Source organism: Larus michahellis, chromosome 8 (assembly GCF_964199755.1).
Source record: "Larus michahellis chromosome 8, bLarMic1.1, whole genome shotgun sequence".
In the NCBI taxonomy this organism is placed as follows: domain Eukaryota; kingdom Metazoa; phylum Chordata; class Aves; order Charadriiformes; family Laridae; genus Larus; species Larus michahellis.
Genome location: NC_133903.1, coordinates 4,618,492 through 4,635,814, shown reverse-complemented (window position 1 = coordinate 4,635,814; position 17,323 = coordinate 4,618,492). Strand labels below are relative to the sequence as shown.

General features: G+C 64.3%; 1 protein-coding gene across 1 annotated transcript; it reads right to left on the bottom strand.

The window, feature by feature from the left end:
* Positions 1 to 381: 381 nt before the first annotated feature.
* On the bottom strand, positions 382 to 11,649 carry FSCN1 (fascin actin-bundling protein 1). Its single transcript, XM_074597785.1, has 5 exons — positions 10,771 to 11,649; positions 3,035 to 3,191; positions 2,440 to 2,561; positions 1,970 to 2,137; positions 382 to 1,867 (listed from the first exon to the last, which is right to left on the bottom strand). Exons 1-5 carry the CDS (start codon positions 11,591 to 11,593, stop codon positions 1,665 to 1,667), a joined length of 1,473 nt encoding a protein of 490 aa, XP_074453886.1. The 5' UTR covers positions 11,594 to 11,649; the 3' UTR covers positions 382 to 1,664.
* Positions 11,650 to 17,323: the final 5,674 nt, after the last annotated feature.

Below are 17,323 nucleotides of genomic sequence, written 5' to 3'. Positions count from 1 at the left end.
TTAAGGCTGACAAGCCTCCGGCCGTAGGGACCGGCCCCGGTTTGGCACGGCGGCCATGCCGCCAGCACCCTTGGCATGGGGTGGGGGGGGTTGGGGGGGGACCAGCGCTCCCTCCCCGGTGGGGGAAAAGGCTCCTCGGTGTGTTTGCAGGGAGCAAGTACCGGCCCTGGGAAGGCCCCAAAGGATAAAGTGCCTTTCAACACCCTAAAGAACACGTCAGCATCACCCGTTACGAACAGCGTTATACTCTAATGCAGACCTAGTACAGACAACAGCTGGTAACACAGTGCCATGGAGAGCATATATAAATAGAGACTAACAAAAATACTGTTTTGGTCTTTTTTTTTTTTCTTTTCTTTTTTTTTTTTTTTTTCTTTCTTTCCAGTAGGGTTGCGATGGCGTGAGAGCCGAGCCCCCGGGAGCTGCCCTGCTTCGGGGTGGGAGGGCGGGGGGGGAGCCCGTGGCAACGGGCGCTTCCTAATTCAGCATTAGGTGTCGGGTGATTCGCATCACCGCTTCCAGTATTTGATGAGGAAAAAAACAAAAACAAAAACAAACAAAACAAACCCCCCCCCGAAAACACCCAAAGGTACTGAGCAAATACCACTGTGCAAAGTTTGCTAAGGAACTTTTCTACTCTGTAAACCAAAATCTGCAGTTTATGCTCCCAGCCACCACCCCGGGGAAGGTGGCCTTGGCCAGCCGGGCTCCTGCGGGGACGGAAACCCGCTGGTGCTGGGAGTGGGCTGGATGAAGCCCCTCACCCGGCACGGGCTCGCTCTGTGTGTGTCCCCCGCCATCCCCTCCCAGGCAGGGCAGCGGGACCGGCCTCGGGGCAGATGCCGGCCGGGCTGGAGCCACCGCTGTGGTCCGGGATGCTCCTCCAGAGCCAGAAGCACAAGGAGCGCTGGGGCTCCATGAGATGAAAGGCTGAGGCTTTCCAGACGGGATCACCCTAAAAAATCATTTCCAGGGGGATTGCGGGGGTGTGGGGGGGGGGGAGGATGGGGTTGGCTTGGTGGCCCTTCTGCGGGGACACGTGCCGGCACTCGGCAGCCCCGTCCCCAGGGATGCTGTGATATGTAAGGTCACCTCTTACGGCTCGGCTGGGGATCAATCCTGCCCCAAAAGCCAGGAGGGGAGAGAAGCTGCCGGGGGGGGCCGGCTGAGCCCAGCACCGTCGCTCTGCCCCTGGTCGGAGCGGGATGGGACGGGACGGGACGGGTGCTCCGGGGGACACTGGCAGCACAGACCCGGGCGGCGCCAGCGCTGATATGGCAGAAGCGAGCGCAGAGGTGATCTTATTCCCTTTTTTTTTTTTTTTTCAATCAATCAAAGAGAGGGAAATCAACTACCTAAGGTGATGCTCGGGGCCGGGAGGGGGGGTACGGCAGTTTCCAAGCCCAGCAAACCTGGAGGGGGAGGGAGGGGGGATAGAGACAGACCCCTCTACAAAGCTATAGGCAGGCTGCCCCATCGCTTTTCCAGTTCTTACAGAGATTTGTGGAGACCCACCTCCCACGTTAACGCACCAACTCTATGGCGGGAGGGAAGGGCAAGCCAGTCTGAAAATCCTTTTACGGAGAGGAGAAACAAAACCCAAAGGAAAAAAGGACGGAGGAGGGGGAAAGAAAAGTTGGCAATGGGAGGTACGCTAAAGTGCATTAATATTCCCAGAGAGTGGAGGCGTCAATGGTGTCGGCGGATGCCTTCAGGACCCCGGCATGGTCGCCCTTCAGGTATTTGCCATTGATTTTGATAGCCACTTTGTTATAGTCGCAGAACTCAAAAAAGAAGTCCACGGGGGTGTCGCTGCTGCTGGTGACGGACGACTCGCTCCCCACCATCCAGTACTTCCCGGTGGCATCTGCAGGCAGAGGGAGAGGGGACAAGGTGGCCTCGTGAGCCACCACGGGGACCCCAATGGCCATCACCCCCCCCCAGCCCGTACCCACCCCCGGGGACTCACCCTTGATGTTGTAGGCGCCGTCGTTGAACTCCAGCTGGAAGACGTCGTAGGAGGAGCGGTTGGAGTCCAGGGTGCCGGTCACCTTCCGGCACCCGATGAAGCCATGCTCGCCGCGGAGGACAATGATGGGCCTGTTGATCAGCTTCATCACGAAATGCTCCGTCTCACCTGCGCCGGAGGGGAGAGGGGGCTGTGAGAGCGGCCGCGGGGCAGGGGGGGACACGCAGAGCCCGGACCCCGCGGGTGGCAGGCAGCAGTGAGGAGGGTGGGCTTGTGCCCCCCCCCCCATTTCTCACCCACCCCATCTGTCCCCCCATCTCACGGCACCTGAAACGGTCATTAAGAAAACTGCCTGCCTGCATCCCTGAGCATCGCTTGGAAGAGGAGCCTGGCTCGGGGAGGGTGGGTGGGGGGTTGTCCATCCCCTGCCGCCCCAGTGCGGGGCGAGGGTCCCGAAGGGGGTCCCTTACCGGCTGTCTCCATGGAGGCCGCCAGCTGCCCGTTCTTCTTCGCTGTCACGTACTTGCCGTTGGCAGCTTTCAGGGTGATGCGCTTGTCGCACCACTCGATGTCGAAATAGCAGCTCGCGTTCCTGCAGGGGCAGAGAGGGGGGTCAGCAGGATGCAACGGATGGGGACCCTGCCAGCGCCACCCCACCAGCTCGGAAAGGGCCGCGGCTGGATCGGGAGACCCCGATTTGATCCATTTTTGCGGCATGAGCCACGTTCGTGGTGGCCATCCCGAGGGGAAGCCCTCGCCAGGCAGGCAGGAGGCAGGCAGGCAGCCAAACGCGCTTTTGGGGTTTCCGCCCGGCTCTCGGCTAGCGCGGGGCTGAACTGCGGGGTAAAGCACTTCCACAGCCCCAGCTGGCCGGGAAGGATTACGTGGCCCGAGGGACTTCCCGAGCATCACGGGCAGCAAGTCCCGACACAGCCCCGGCTCTCCGGGAAATTCACTGCCTTCGCTGGGAAGCGTTCCGGGGTGAGCGCCTCATCTGGAAAATCCCCTCTGGATTCCCCTGGGAGATACAGAGGGGTCCCCGAAGCCCGGGGACGGGGGACTCACTTTGTGGAGGCGGTGGACTGGATGCCCCCGTTGGAGGTGAGGGTCCAGTACTTCCCAGTGTAGGTCCTGAAGGCGCATTTCTTGGTGTCCTTGTTGATCTCCAGCTGGTAGGTCTCCTGGTCACCCTCCTCGTCTTGGTTGGCCGAGAGGTCCATCCCTGCAGGCAGAGGTAGATGGAGGTGGGAGGGCGCCAGGGGGGATGACCCCAACTCACCCCCAGCGGGTCTGGGTGCGGGGGCACCCCAGGGAGCCCAACTGAGAGGGGCTCCCACTCCCCTGGGTGAGCTTTGGCGACTCCCGAACCCCTCGCACGCATCTCTCCTCTGGCATTTTGGCTTCGAATCCAGGTTTTCGTTTGGCTACTCAAGTGTTAAGGCCATAAACAAGGGCTGGGCTGAGCCAAGGCGGCCGCGAGCTTCAGCTCAGGGCTCTCCATCTCCACCACGATTAAGCACCACGCAAAAAACAACTTAGATATTTCATATGGAAAAAGGGCTCTAGTTTTTCTTTTTTCCCTGGAGGTGACAGCCAGGTTATTCAATCCATTAGCAGAGGCGGCCGCACCACCTATGAATCCCCAGCTCGTGGCATGTTTAAGGACCGTGGCACCATTTTTCATCCGTGAATTGTCACGGCCCATCGGGGCGGCGAGGCTTGCAGGGAGAGGAGGTTCGGGAAAGCCCTGGGGCAGCCAAGCCCTTCCCTGGCTCCCAAAAAAACATTGGCACCAGCCCATCTCCTGGCTCTGCCAGACGGGGTGACCCATCCCTGCCCCAAAGGGACGTCGCTGTGGCCATGACCTGGCAGCTGACGGCCATTCCCATCCTGGGCACCGGCCTCAGAGGTGGATGCAGCCAGTCGCGGGGCCACCAGCCACAGTCCTGGGGCCACCATCATCCCCCCTCCCCGCTCCATGTGCACATCCACCCACAGGCACTGAGCCCAAGCAAACCTGCTTAGTCAGGGCTAGAGGGGCCAAATCCTCTCCCCAGCTCTCCAGCTTGGCGGATTTCCGCCTAAAAATACTTTTGGGATGGGAGTCACAAGCCGTCGCCTGGAGCCAAAACGAAGCGGCCGAGCCGGGTTTCGGGGAGGGAGCCGGGCTGCGATGGATGCCCGGCCCCGCTCCTACCTACAGCCACGATGGGCAGAGACGGGCCCCAGCACCACCAGTGGGACACGGGTCTGAAACCAGCGCGAGCTGCCCGGGAGGGGACGGCGGTACGGGCTGCGGTTTAAAGGAACTGGATGAGTTTTTCAGAGCGCAAAGCACCCACGTCCCTCCCCTGCTGCATGGGTGCTACAGGCTCACGTCCGACCACGCACCCAGTCCTGGAAAGGGCACAAAGCGTGCGCGCAACCTTTCCGCCCAAATCTGCCTCTCCCTGGAGGCAAGAGCCTGCTCGTGGGGCTGGCAACGTGTTCAGCCCCACACATCCATCCCAGAGAGGTGGCGGAATCTCCGTCTCTGGAGACATTCAAACCCCGCCTGGACGCGTTCCTGTGCAACCTGCGCTGGGTGACCCTGCTCTGGCAGGGGGCGGGACGGGATGATCTCCAGAGGGCCCTTCCAACCCCTGACATTCTGTGGTTCCGTGATCTCCACGGTATGTTGCCTCCTGGTTTCTCAGCTGCTGGGATTTCGAGCAAGGTCACTGGGAGGGTTTCAGGGACTGCAGCCTTGGTGGCCTTTCTGCACTGAAAAGCCACCAGAGCAAGTCCCACCAGCTGCACCCACCTGGGGAGGGACCAGGTTGCCCAGAGAAGCTGTGGCTGCCCCATCCCTGGAGGGGTTCAAGGCCAAGTTGGACGGGGCTTGGAGCAACCTGGGCTGGTGGGAGGTGTCCCTGCCCAGGGCAGAGGGTGGAACGAGATGATCTTTAAGGTCCCTTCCAACACAGACCATTTTAGGATTCTATGATCTCCCTCCACACACCAACTACTGGCCTTGGAAATGGAGATGACACCCCCCAGACCCCGCAGCTGGGGCAAACGCAGCTACCCCGTGGCTTCCCATCTCCCCATCTGCACCTCCACACAGGCAGCCACATCCTGTGGTCCCCGGGGAGCTCTGCCTGTCAGTCTCCCACCTTCCCCAAAGGGATTCGGCTTTGAAGGCTTTGCTTTTGTTGGCTGTAATCTTATCTCCCATGCCCAGCCCAAACTGTCCTGTTGGCAGCATCCCCTCTCCCGCCAGGCATCCTCCAGCTCCCGATGGACACGCAGACCCCCCCCCGGGGTATGCGGGGCAGCGCGGGGTGGGGGGGAAGCGGGGTGCTGCACGGCCACCAACCCTGTCCCCAGTGGCTAAGTCCTAGGCTCCTGTGGTTGCCCCACTCTCGCTGCCTGCCAGGGCTGCCGGGGGGCCGAGCCAGCGGTGGGTGGAAACATTTGGTTTTGATTTTGCACCCCCGCCGGGAAAGCAGCGCGGCAGCCGGCTGCTCCAGCCCCTCTGGAGAGCCACAGGACTGCCTGTTTGCCGGGAGCTGAGCGAGAGGTGGGGGGGACGAGGGGCTCTGCGGGGGGCTCTCGGAGAAGGACCGGCTGCGGGAGGGGATGCTGGGGGATCATCCCACCACCAAGGCGGCTGGCACCCCAAAACCTGCTGCGGTTTGCCACGCTCTTAGACAAAAAGCTCCCTGAGCTGCAGGCACCGCCATGGGGAGAGCCGGGAGGGGGATGCTTTGTGCGGCAGAGCAGGATCGCATGGGCTGGAGACGGGGCAACGAGTGCCGGGAGCCTCCCGACACCGTCCCCTCTCCCCCTGAGACCCCCACCACGGAACACAACGATCCCCCCCAGCCCTCCCCACCTCGCCGCCACGCCATTGCCCACGCTCCGGCCGTTTTGGGGAGGTTTGGCTTTTCCCGGTGCCTCGCAGGGCCCGGCGGCAGGAGGGTCTCCCGCCGCCCCCTCCCCGAAAGCGGCGCTGGGTTGGGTTACAGCGACTCAGCACAAAGGAATGCAATCACGGCTGCGGCGGGGGGGGGGGGGGCTTCAAAGGGCTGTAACCGAGCCGGGGCAGGAGGTTTGGGGGGTCAGAGCCGGGCGGGATGGGGGAAAGCGTGGGCTGAGAGGTGGTAGCACCACGGCGGGTCCAAGAGAGATGTCCCTGTGTCCCCACGGGGGAGGACAGAGGCTGTCCCTCCAGCCACCCCCTGCCACCACCCCCCGCTCGCTGCAGCCCGGGGCGGTGGCAGGGAGCCGGCGTCTCCCGCAGCGCCCGGCCGAGCCGCTGCCGCTCCAATCACGCTTTAATTACCGCTCTCGGTAAATTCACAGTCTGGAGCCGGCGTGACTCTGCCTGACCTTGACGAAGCTGCTAATTACAGCTGGAGGCGGGAGGGGGGAGGGCGGCATTTCGGGAGGGGGGAGAGCGGAGGCGCGTCTGTGCCCCCCCCCCCCAAATTCCCCGCGTTCGGTGGCCTCCAGCTCTGTCTGCGACACGGGTTTGCCACGGGGGTCTCGGGGGCAATGCAGAGGCTGGAGGCGGGATCTGGGGGGGCTGAGGAGTGTGTGTCCCCTTCCTAACGCTGACCCCCTCCCAAACAAAGCCGCTGCGGCTGGAGGTCCCCAGAGAGGAGAGCAAGGGAAGGGTGATGGGGAGGGGAGCCAGCGCTGGAGCAGGAACGGGCTTCCCGAGTCCTCAGCTGCTGAGGATTCCAGAGGCCGCCGACCCCTGGGGTTGGCAGGATGGGTGCCCCATCCCTCGCGGCTCTCCAGCCCAGGGTGGTGGAGGCACGCAGATGACAGCGGCCATCCCGGCCCACGCGGACGCCTTCACGCACCTCCCAAAGGGACAAGCTTCTCCATCTAAAGGAGCAGCAGTTTGCTGTGGCCGTGCCAACCTCCGTGCCACGGGGGGCTGCAGACCCAGCATGGGGGCAAATAACAGCATGCAGAAGCCTTTCCTTCTACATTAAATTCATGCAGAGGGTGTCCTAGAGCCATCCCGGGATGCTGGCGAGACCCAGTGGGATGCGCTCCATGGAGGAGGCCAAGAGCCTGGAGGACCACGGCCAACCCCTTGGATGAGGTGGCTGGAGCAGCCCCCATGCCCAGACCCACAGGGTGGAGGGGACAGACCCACACATCAGGAGCTGCCTGTGCAAGCGCTCTGCTCGCTGCCTTTCCACGGCTGGAGCCAGCAGGGCCCGCAGGCAGCTGCCATCCCTGCCCGGCACCGGGAGCAGATGGGAGGCTGCACCTTCCCCATCCCCCACCTCCCCGAAGGCCAAGAGGCTCCATTCCAAAAAAACCCACGATTATGCCTGAAAAACCCGAGCTTGCCTCTCTCCGAGGGAGCACCGTCAGCACCCCGCAAAGCCCCCGAGCCCCCGAGGGCAGCAGGGCAGGATTTCAGGTCCTCGTGCCCAGCAGCCAGGGGGGGCTGCACCCAGCTGTGCCCGTGGGGGTCGGGTCCAGCCTCCCCGCAGGTCTCCGGCACCCTGCGCCCCACGCTGCAGCCGCGCACGTGCCCCCACCACTCGTCTTGTCCCCTCCCTGCCCTTCAGACGGGCTTTCACTGCACCCGCAAATAAATCCCAGCACGTTTTTGTCTAAAAGCAACAGCCCGGAGCTGTGCAGCTCCTCTGCTGGGGGTGCAGCTCTGCAGGGGGAGGAGGGGGGGGGGTCACGGGTGGGGGTGAAACACGGATTTCCTGGAAAGGCCATCCCTCTTTCCCTATGGGTTTCCTGTGGCTTCGTGGTATCCCCCAAGTGCCAACATGTCACTCAGCAGCTCCGGATGAAAACCTGAGGGCGATGCAGCCGTGCCCCCCACCCCAGAGCTGCATCTCCCCACCTCACTGCGGCACCAAGATGAAGCCGGGGGGTGGGGGAATTGGCTGCGGCTGCTGCCAGCACCAACCAACCCACCCCATGCCGGGGGAGGGGGGGGGGGGTCCTGCCCCCAGAGCGGAGCTCCCCGTCGCCAAGCCGGCATGCCCAGGCGCGCTCCCATCACCGCACTCCTCCTCGCTCGTCCCCCCTCCCCGGACCCCTCTTCCCGAAATGCCTCGCTCCCCGTCGGCCCATCCTCTCCCCCCCCATCACGGGGCGGGGGCGGGGGGGGGGGGGCAGGCGGCACACCTCGGCCGGGCGGGGGGCTGGCAGGGGCCCAGCGGAGCGGGGAGGACGCCAGCGCTCTGCCCCGGGGACCCTCACGCCCACAAAGGGCCCTTTGTTGCCGCAGCCGGGGCTAGAAAGGAGCCATTGAGGCGGGGAGGAGGCTGCTTTCTGCTGGCAGCCCCCCCCACCCCACCCCACCCCCTACCCCCGACTCGTCTCTGTTTGAAGGTGCAACGGGGAGATGGGGGCTCTCACAGAGCCCCCCGGGGACCCCGTCCTGCGGCTGGAGGCAGGGGAGAGGTGCCAGGGCCAGCGCAGGGCTGGCACCCACATTATGTGCCCCCCCCCCCCGCCTCCGGATTGTTGGAGTCGTGGTCCCCAGTGCCCTGCGTGCAGGGATGGGCGACGCCGGCCACCCCAGGGACAGGGAGGAGGCTCCCAGCCAGGAGCTGACTCGGCACTCGTGGGACAGGGCTGTCCCCAAGGCTGGACCAGCTCCAGCTCCCGGCGGGGGGAAGCCACAAAAGCCCCGTGGCCCCCATCCCCGTCCCCCTCATGGGTCAGGAGGGGGAAAGCCGCCGCCATCCCCGCTCCCTCCCCGACTCCACGCGGGAACGAGCTGTCTTTTCCCACGAGCCGCAGCCGCTCCCTGCCCACATCCCGCATCCCACATCCCGCGTCCCCGGCGGCCTCCGGCGCATCTGCCAGCAGCGCGGCGTTATCAGCTCGGCAGGGGGAAAGGGCTGGCTGGCTGCAACCGCTTCCTCCGGCGCCTTCGTTTTTTTTCGGCTGCCTTCTCGGTAACCTTGGGACAAGGCCCTTTCCCGACGGGAAAAGGGAGGGCGAGCCCTGGAGAGCGGCACCTCCCGGGATCTCCCCGCTGCTAGTCTGGATAAACCGAGTGGAAACGGCTTCTTCAGCCAAAACGGACTGAAGCGAGGATGTGCAGCCCCAGCACACCCCTCCCCAGCGTGTTTTGCTTGGAAAGGGGCCGGGCACAGCCCAGAGCCCCCCTGTTGCTGGGGAGATTTGTGCTTTCCACCCCCCCCCACCTTCCTACCCCCTCCCCATCCATCCCAAGTCACACAAAGCCGGCGGGTCCGCCAGCAGCGCTCCCTGCCCGCGCCGTGGGGTCCCCTCGCCGCCCCCGCCCCATCCCGCACATCTCCCCCCACATCTGCTTTTCCCATCTCCGGTGACAAAGGGCTGCAGCAGCCCTTCCCCCACGGCGCTGCGGCAGCCTCCCGCCATCGCCATCACCATCCTCCTCCTCCTCCTCCCCCCCGCCAAAACCCCTGCGCCTGGGCAAATAGTCCCCCACTGCCCATCTTTGCAGGCATTTTTATTTTATTTCTTTTTTTTATTTTCTTTTAAGGGGCTGCTTTGCAGCGCGGGATTTGCCCTCGGGAAGGAGGAAGGCAGCGAGCTCGCTGCAAGGAGCTGCCCAGGCACGGACGGGGTGGCGGGGGGGGGGGGGGGGGAGCGGGGAGTTAAGCTGCAACCTTGAAATATTATATATACACAAAAAAAAAGAATTCCCCGCTGCTCGTTCCTCCGGGCGCTGCAGCAGCCAGACGTGCTCGCACCCATCCCGCACCCGGCGTGTGCCGGCCTGACTCGGCAACGAGCCCCGGGGCAACCACGCCGGGCCGGGAGCGGCGGGGGGGGGCTGCACCTCCAGCATCGCCCTGCCTTGCAGAGCGGGGACGCCCCCCCCGGCCTCCAGCGAGCACCCCTCAAGCTGGGGGTGGGGGGCGTGGGGGGGTGCAGGCTGAGTGCTGGGAGAAAGGCGGGCGGCCATGTGCCCGGGGAGCTGCGGCGGGGGGGGGGGACGGACACGCGATGCTCGGGGAAGGGGGGATTTGGTGGAGGCTTTGTTGGGTGAACAATGGGGCTCCGCAGGTAGGAAGGCGACAAATGGCAGCCCTGCCTCCTTCACGGCAAGGGAAGACCCCATCCACACACACACACCCCCAGCGTCCCCCCCTCCATCCCTGCACCCCAAGGCAGGCCCCTCACCATTCCTCCCCCACCCACGGCGCCCTGCGGAGGCGATGCTGGAGGGATGGGGGTGCTGGAGGAATGGGGGCCCCCAGGCAGGCGACGCCGCAGGGATGGGGGTGCTGGGGGGGATGAGGGCCCCCCAGGCAGGCGATGCTGAAGGGGGAAGGGAGAGGGATGTGGGAGGGGTGCGGGGGGACGATGATGGAGGGATTGGGGGAGGGACCGCGGGCAGCCATGCTGGAGGGGTGCGGGGGGGGTGTCCTGGGGAGATGGTGGCTTCAGGGGAGGGGTGTAGTGAAGAGGGGCTCAAGGAGGGGGAGAAACCCTAAAGAGGCGATGGCAGAGGGATGCAGGGGGACACCCCGCGGGGCGGCTGCTGCAGGGAGGCAGGGGATGCTGGAGGGACGTGAGGGGGCTGCCGGGCGTGGGGGGGCAGTGCTGCGGGGGGCCACGCCGGGGGGGCGATCCTGGAGGGATGCAGGGGGCGCGGAGGAGGTGATGCCGGAGGGATGCAGGGGGGGGCAGCTCGGGGCGGGCGACGCCCGAGGGATGCCGGTGCCGGAGCGATTCAGGGGCTCACCCCGCGGGCGGCGACACCCCAGGGACTTAGGGGCGGCCGAAGTGTGTCGTGTGTCCTCCCCCCCTCCCCCATCCCCTCGTACCTTGCCGGGTGGAGACATTCCTGTCGTTGCCGGCTCGGAGCACGACCTGCGGGCAGCTCTGCTCGAGGGCGAAGAGCTCGTCCTTGCCCACCTTGGTGCTCTTGCCCGCCTTGAGGGTGCCGCTGGGTCCCGAGGGGGCGAGGTAGCGACCCTCCCCGTCGCGAAAGGCCACCTTCCCGCAGCGAAACTCGAGGGTGAAGGCGGTGCCGGGCTCGGCGGCGGGGACCAGGCGACCGTCGCAGCGCAGCAGGCGGTGGTCGCAGCTCTGCAGGCTGTACCGCTGCTCCACGAAGAGGAGGGTGATGAGGGCATCCACCCCCCACGGCACGTCGCGGTCCACGGCCAGCTCGTCGCGGCGGGGTCCCAGGTGGGCGTAGCGCTTGCGGGCCAGGCTGTAGAGGTTGGCCTGGGGATGCATGGCCAGGTGGACGCTCCATTTCTCGGTGGCCGAGACGGCGGGGGCGAAGCAGGAGAGCCGGTCCTCGGTGCCGCCGAAGAAGCGGCGGTGGGGCTCGGACTGCAGCGACCAGCGCCCGTCGCCGTGAGCCACCACCAAGAAGCGACAGTCGGGACCCGGCTCCTCGCTGTCGCAGCTCACCCGGCCGTCCTTGTCGGCCGCCAGGTACCGGCCCAGGTGGCTTTTGAGCAGCACGGCGCTGGAGTCCTCCCCGTCCTGCTCCAGCGTCCAGATCTGCTTCTTCTTCATGCTGGCGGCCGAGGCGTTCACCTTGAACCCGAAAGCCTCCGCCGTCAGGTACTTGTTGCTGCAGTTGATGAGCCCGAATTGGATCTGCACCGGCTCCGCCGTCCCGTTCGCCGTCATCCTGCCGCCGCCGCCACCGACCGCCGCTGCCGCCGCGACCGCCCCGACGCCGCCTTTATACCGGCGGCCGCGGCACCGCCCCCCCGCATCCCCCCCCACCCACCACCACCACCACCTCCCGCCCGCCCGTCGGGGCCGCCCCCCCCATCCTCCGCCGAGACCCCCGCCCGCCCCCTACGAGCGCCCCGGCACCGCCGATGCAACCCCGCCGCCCCCAGCATGGCTGCAGGACCCCTCCCGGGGCAGCAAGAGCCCCCTTGGATTGCAGGATCCGCCCCCCCCCCCCCCATAGCGAGACCCCGCTGCATTGCAAGGCCTTTCCCTGCATTACAAAAGCCCCTTTGAATTGTAGAACATCACACACACACCCACACCCATATTGCAAGACCCCCCCACACTGCATGGCAAGACCCCTCCCTGCATTACTGGAGCCTCCTTGAATTGCATGACACCCCCCCACACATTGTGAGACCCCACCGCATTGCAAGAATGCCCCTCACATTGCAAGACCCCCCCCTCCTGCAATGGAAGACACCCCCCCACCCCCCCATTTCAAGACTCCTCTTTGCATTGCCAAAACCCTTGGCGTTGCATAGCAAGACCCCCTTGAACCTCAGGACACGCCCCCCCATTGCAAGAACACCCCCTGCGTGGCAAGATCCCACCCCACATTGCAAGGCCCCCTATGCATTTCAGCATCCCCCCCCCCATTATAAGACCACCCCCTGCATTGCAAGACATCCCCTTGAACTGCAAGTCACCTTCCTGTGTTGCAAGACCCCATCCCATTGTAAGACTCCTCCTACATTGCTGGACACCCCCCCCCCCCCGCACCCCCTCTGCCCCTCCGGGGCTGTTTTCCACACTGCAGGGCTGCAGAACAGAAGGGGAGAAGGGTGAAAGCTGCCATGGCCCCCCGCCATCTCTGAGCCACCCCAGCGCCCTGTGCCAGGCGCCAGCAAGGCTGGGTCCTGGTGAATCCGAATTCCCCCAAGCAAAGCCAGAAGCAAAACGCGGGCACCCCTGTGCAAGGGCAGGGGGCAGATTTTGAGGCCATTTCTCGGGGTGTAGGTGAGGGGTGAGGCCACGCTCCGGTGGCACGTACACCAGGGATGACCCTAGGATGGGACACAGCCTGGGCACAGCGCAGGGAGAGCTGCCTGCGCTGCCCAGGGGTGCTGCCCGCTGCTTCTTGGGGACAGGGACACTGCCCATGTCTATAGCATGGAAACGGACACAGGCGAAGAGCAGCACGGCTGGGGTGGCAGATTTGAAGCCCCCCCGGCTGCTTGCAGGGAGGAGCCGACTGGGGGAAAACAAACTGTTTGCTGGGGAAATGAGCAGAAACAGAAAATTGGAGAAAGAGGGATAGGAGGGACACAGGGGCTGGTTTTCGGGCGGATCAGGGAGCCGAACCGCCTGTCCCCCCCGGCAAAGCAGGGCACCGGAAGGGCTGGAGCGCGGGCACGGTGTGACAGCCTGCACTCAGGGCTGGCACAAAGGCTTTCCCCAGGCTCATCCCCCACCTGGGGCAAGACCTCATCCAGCCCCCATCTCCCCCAGGCCCTCCAGGCTCCACTGGTTCTGCACTGGCTGTACTGGTTAGAGCCCTCACTCCACCTCTGGGCTGCCCCACAACCATCCGCCCCTGCCCCGGGGTGGGGGGATGGCACAACCGCCCCCGGGCGAACCTGCCAGCCCTGGATGGGGTTTGTTTTCCTGGATGCCAGACCTGCTCCGTGCTCGCGTTTGCCCTGCAAATCCGGACAGACCGACAGACAGACAGACCTTTTGCAACCAGAACTAACCCCACCGCCTCTCAGCCGGGCTGGGACCCAACCTCCCCCAGCGCCAGCGAGGCAGATCCAGGTTTTTCTTGCAAAACGCTTTTTGCTCCTCATGCTAAAAGCCCCCCCCCCCCCCCGCGGCGTTAGGACCCGGCCACGAGGCCGAGCAGCTGCCCAGGGCCTACAGCTGCCGGGATCTGCCTTCTCCTGCCGCAGCGGGCAGATGGTGGCGAGGCTGAGAAAGAAACGGCTTTTCTGCTCGACAAAAAAAAAAAAAAAAAAAAATAGCAGGGGAAAAAAAAAAAACCCACAACAACCCACCCTGTTTTCTTCCCCACGGGCCAGCAGCGCGGCGTGGATGGCTGGCACTGCCTGGCTCAGCAGGCTCTGTGCCTGTACTCTCTGCCTGGGGGGAAGGGGACGGGAGAGCCCCAAACGCTGTCTGAGATGTCCCCACATGTCACTGTGGTGGCAAAGGGTGACCAGTGCCCCCCGGCCTGGGGATGCAGTGGCCAAAACCTGCCTCCCGAGCGCATCCGTGCGTGCCGGGTGCGCTGGAGTGGTAAGAAAGGCGCTAGGTTTCCCTCTCTATATTGCATTTCCCGTCGTCTTTGCAAGCTGTCGTGACTTAACGCTTCTGAGGTCACCCCCCCGCAGCCCTCCCACCGCCGCTCCCGCAGGAGACCCAATCCCTGGCGCACGGCATCCATGACAAGGGCTTTCCGGAGCGTGGCCGTGTCCCCTCCGGAGGGGCTGCGTGACTCATCCGCTGGGATTTCAAATAACCCCGGCTCCAAAAAAAAAAAAAGGCAAAGAGAAAAGGAGCCCCGGTCATGGAGTGACCCTTGTCTTGCCTGCCTCGGGCACAGAAACGCCCTCGGATTTTCATGCTTGCCTGGACGCTTTTTGTTGTAGCTCGGCTTCATTTGCGAGCGGTGCTGGAGCTTTTAGTCGGGGTCGTGAAATCGGGCTTGAACACAGGGCTGGTGGCCGGGGCCACTGCAGGGAGGGCAGGTTGCTGGGCACGCTGGCTCGGTGCCACCAGCAGGCACAGGGGGCTTGCGGGAGGGCAGAGAAGGCAAACGCGGGGTATGGCAATGTCTGGGGAAGGCTTATAGGGGTGCGATGGCTTGTTTCATCCCTATGTCCCCCGGGAGGGCAGTGGAGCGGTCGCAGGGCAGCAGGAGATGTCCCCGGGCGAAGGGGCAGCGTGGCACGAGGGGACGGAGACGGAGGCACCAGCCCGAGGCGCAGCAGCCGGGAGATGCTGTGGGCTGCGTCCAGCCCGCTCCTCTCCCCCGGCACACGCAGCCCATCGGGTCACCCTGTGTCACAGGGTGTCTGGAGCTGGTGCCACCAGGTCACCCCTCGGAGCACGGCTTGTCCTCTGCCTTCAAGCCACATCGCAGCTGCCGGCCTGGCCTGAGCCCTCCTCGTCCTTGGTGGAGCGATTCCGGGGGCTCGCTGCAAGGAGGCTGCTGGCGGGCTTTCAGCAGCACAGGGGACGCAGGCTGGCTGATGGCTGCCTGCCTCCCCCGGGGCCCCTGCGCACTGCGAGCCCCAGCTCAGTGTCACCGGCACGAGCAGACAGATGTCAACGTCCCTTGTGGTGGTGCCAGGGGCTGGGAGATGGCCAAGGCTGGTGGCCCCCGGCACAGATATCCCCTCTCACCCCACCGAGAGGCTCAGCAGAGCTCAGGGACCAACATTGCCGGGCCACCACTACCTTTCCAGCCACCTCTGTCCCCATGCAGGACAGGGCTTGGTGACAACAGGAGCCCTGGCACAGGATAGGGTGACCTCGTGCAGCCCAGCGGGCTCTGCTCCGGTGGGATAAAGGGCTTTGCCAAAACCACCCTGCGATCGGGGACCACTGGACCGGTGCTGGGAACAAGCCCCAGACGCAGACCCGACACCCCGGCCAGAGGCTGCGTGTCCCCAGGGTCCTCGACGCATCCCTTGCCGCTGCTGGGGGCCACGGGGGACACCTCGGGGTGCCTGGCTGCCCTGGCTTCGCTGCCGTATGCCGCCAGGCAGCTCAGCAGAGGTTCTCCGGCAGCTCTCCCGACAGTTGGCAGGCGCCCCGGCCTCATTAAAATTGTATTAGGCAGTATTTAAAAAAAAAAAAAAAAAAAAAAGCAGCAGCACCGGGGAAAACAAAGGGCAGCCCTAAGAGAGGGGCTCGGAGCAGCGCTCCGGGGGGGAGTTTTCCCATGGGATGCTGCCCCAGGGGGGTTTACTCAGCCCCACCACCCAGGAAGCGAAGGACGGTGGTGGAGCATCGTCGGGGCTCAGACGTGTCCCCTGTGTCTTGTGGCCATCAGGAGCGGTCATGGTACCCGTCGTGGCGCTTGCTCGGTGCTTTATTAGCTGGGTTTATCCTGTTAGCATAATTTAATTGCACCCAGAGCACAATAAGGGATGGAAATGCTTGAAGGGGCCCGTTTAAAGCAGTTTGGGTGTTGGGCAGAGGCAAGACTCAAACAAACGAAGGAAAAAATACAGACGGGAAAGCACGTACGACCGGACAGTCCTGGACCCGGGTTGGGACTTTGTCCCTCGCTTCCTGCTGGAGGTTGTTTTCTGGTGTGGTTTTTGCATTATCAGAAACGAAGCCGAAAACCTGCCCCTTCCTCCAGCTCCCCCCGAGGACCCCGCGGAGGTGGGATGGAGGCCGGACCCCGGTTCATACGGCAGGATAATGAGTTTTATCGGCAAAGCTTAAAAGACCTTTTGTGTAGCAGTTCTTAACCTTGGTGGCGGGGACGGTGCTCTTTGTGCCGGACCCGGCGCCCTGCCTGGTCCCCGGGGGCTCTGCCGGGGCGCCCGTAGCCCCATGGAAGTGCCCAGGAGCAGCAGAGGAGAGACACGGGGCATTTTGTGGGCCAAAATAATCACGTAGCTTTCCAGGATGCTTTCCAGCCTTCCAAAAAGAAAAGGAAAAAAAAAAAACCCAAACCAAAAAAAAAAAAACAGGAAAAAGGAAAACAAAATAGGGATGTGTCCATTTTTTTGCTGCCCATCCTGCGGCAAAATGCGGCACGTTTTTGCAAGCGGAGGGTGTGAGAGCCCTGGGGGCTTTTTGTAGTCCCTTAGGGGGAAAAATAAGCCGCTTCCCTGTGATGGTGGCGTGTTCCCGGGATGTGGCAGCCGCCCAGCCGTGGCACGCGGTGGGGGAGGCTCTCGCCGGCCGTCGCAGCGTGTTTGCCTCTTGCTGGCCGCCCACGCGCAGCCCGGTGGTGAATTTTGGCCCCGAAACCGCTTCAGAGGAGCCTCCGGCAGCGGGCGATGCTGGCTACCCTCCTCCCCGGGCTGCTCCGGTGCGGAGGTTTCGGATGGGGCCAGGTTCATCCACGGTGGGGGGAGGGTGATGCCGGGGGAAGCCATGGTGGTGCCGCTGCCCAGGGGTGCGATGAGCGCGCACGTGCTCAGCTCTCACCTCCACCTTGCCCCCATCCGCGCAGAAGCCACAGCCACGACCCAAACCGGGGGGGCTGCGAGGAAGACTTCAGCGCCAGCCCCATCGCCCGCCACACATCCCCGCGTTCAACTCCCCGCTGCAGCACGGAGACAGCGTGTTGGAAGAATTTGCAGGGAAGAAGAAAGTGTGTTATCAGCATCTGCCCACGCAGCGCTCCAAAATAACCCGGCCCCAGCCGCTCGGCAGCGCCAGGCGGAGCAGGTGACTCAGCTTGCGACAGCAGCTCCTTTCTGCTCCAATTTTCTCGCTCGGTCATGCCCGGATCCATGTTTCCCCCTGCGCCTGATGCACGGCCCCAGCGCCACCTGTGCTCATGCCAAAGGGTTTGGTGGGCAGAGGAATGGCTGAACTCCCAGCGCACGGCCACCCTCTCCAAACATGCAGCGTGCCGTAGAGCTGGTCTGAGCATGGCTGGGATGGCGGTCCCCATCCCCGGCACGACACCGCTGCCATCAGATACTC

Bases quoted from the DNA above. Each gene is read 5' to 3' on its own strand.
- FSCN1 (XM_074597785.1), bottom strand. From the start codon at position 11,593: ATGACGGCGAACGGGACGGCGGAGCCGGTGCAGATCCAATTCGGGCTC. The intron at 2,138-2,439 runs GTAAGGGACCCC...CCTCCGGCGCAG, and splicing joins GGCCTCCATGGAGACAGCCG to GTGAGACGGAGCATTTCGTG. The intron at 1,868-1,969 runs GTGAGTCCCCGG...CTCTGCCTGCAG, and splicing joins CGGCGCCTACAACATCAAGG to ATGCCACCGGGAAGTACTGG.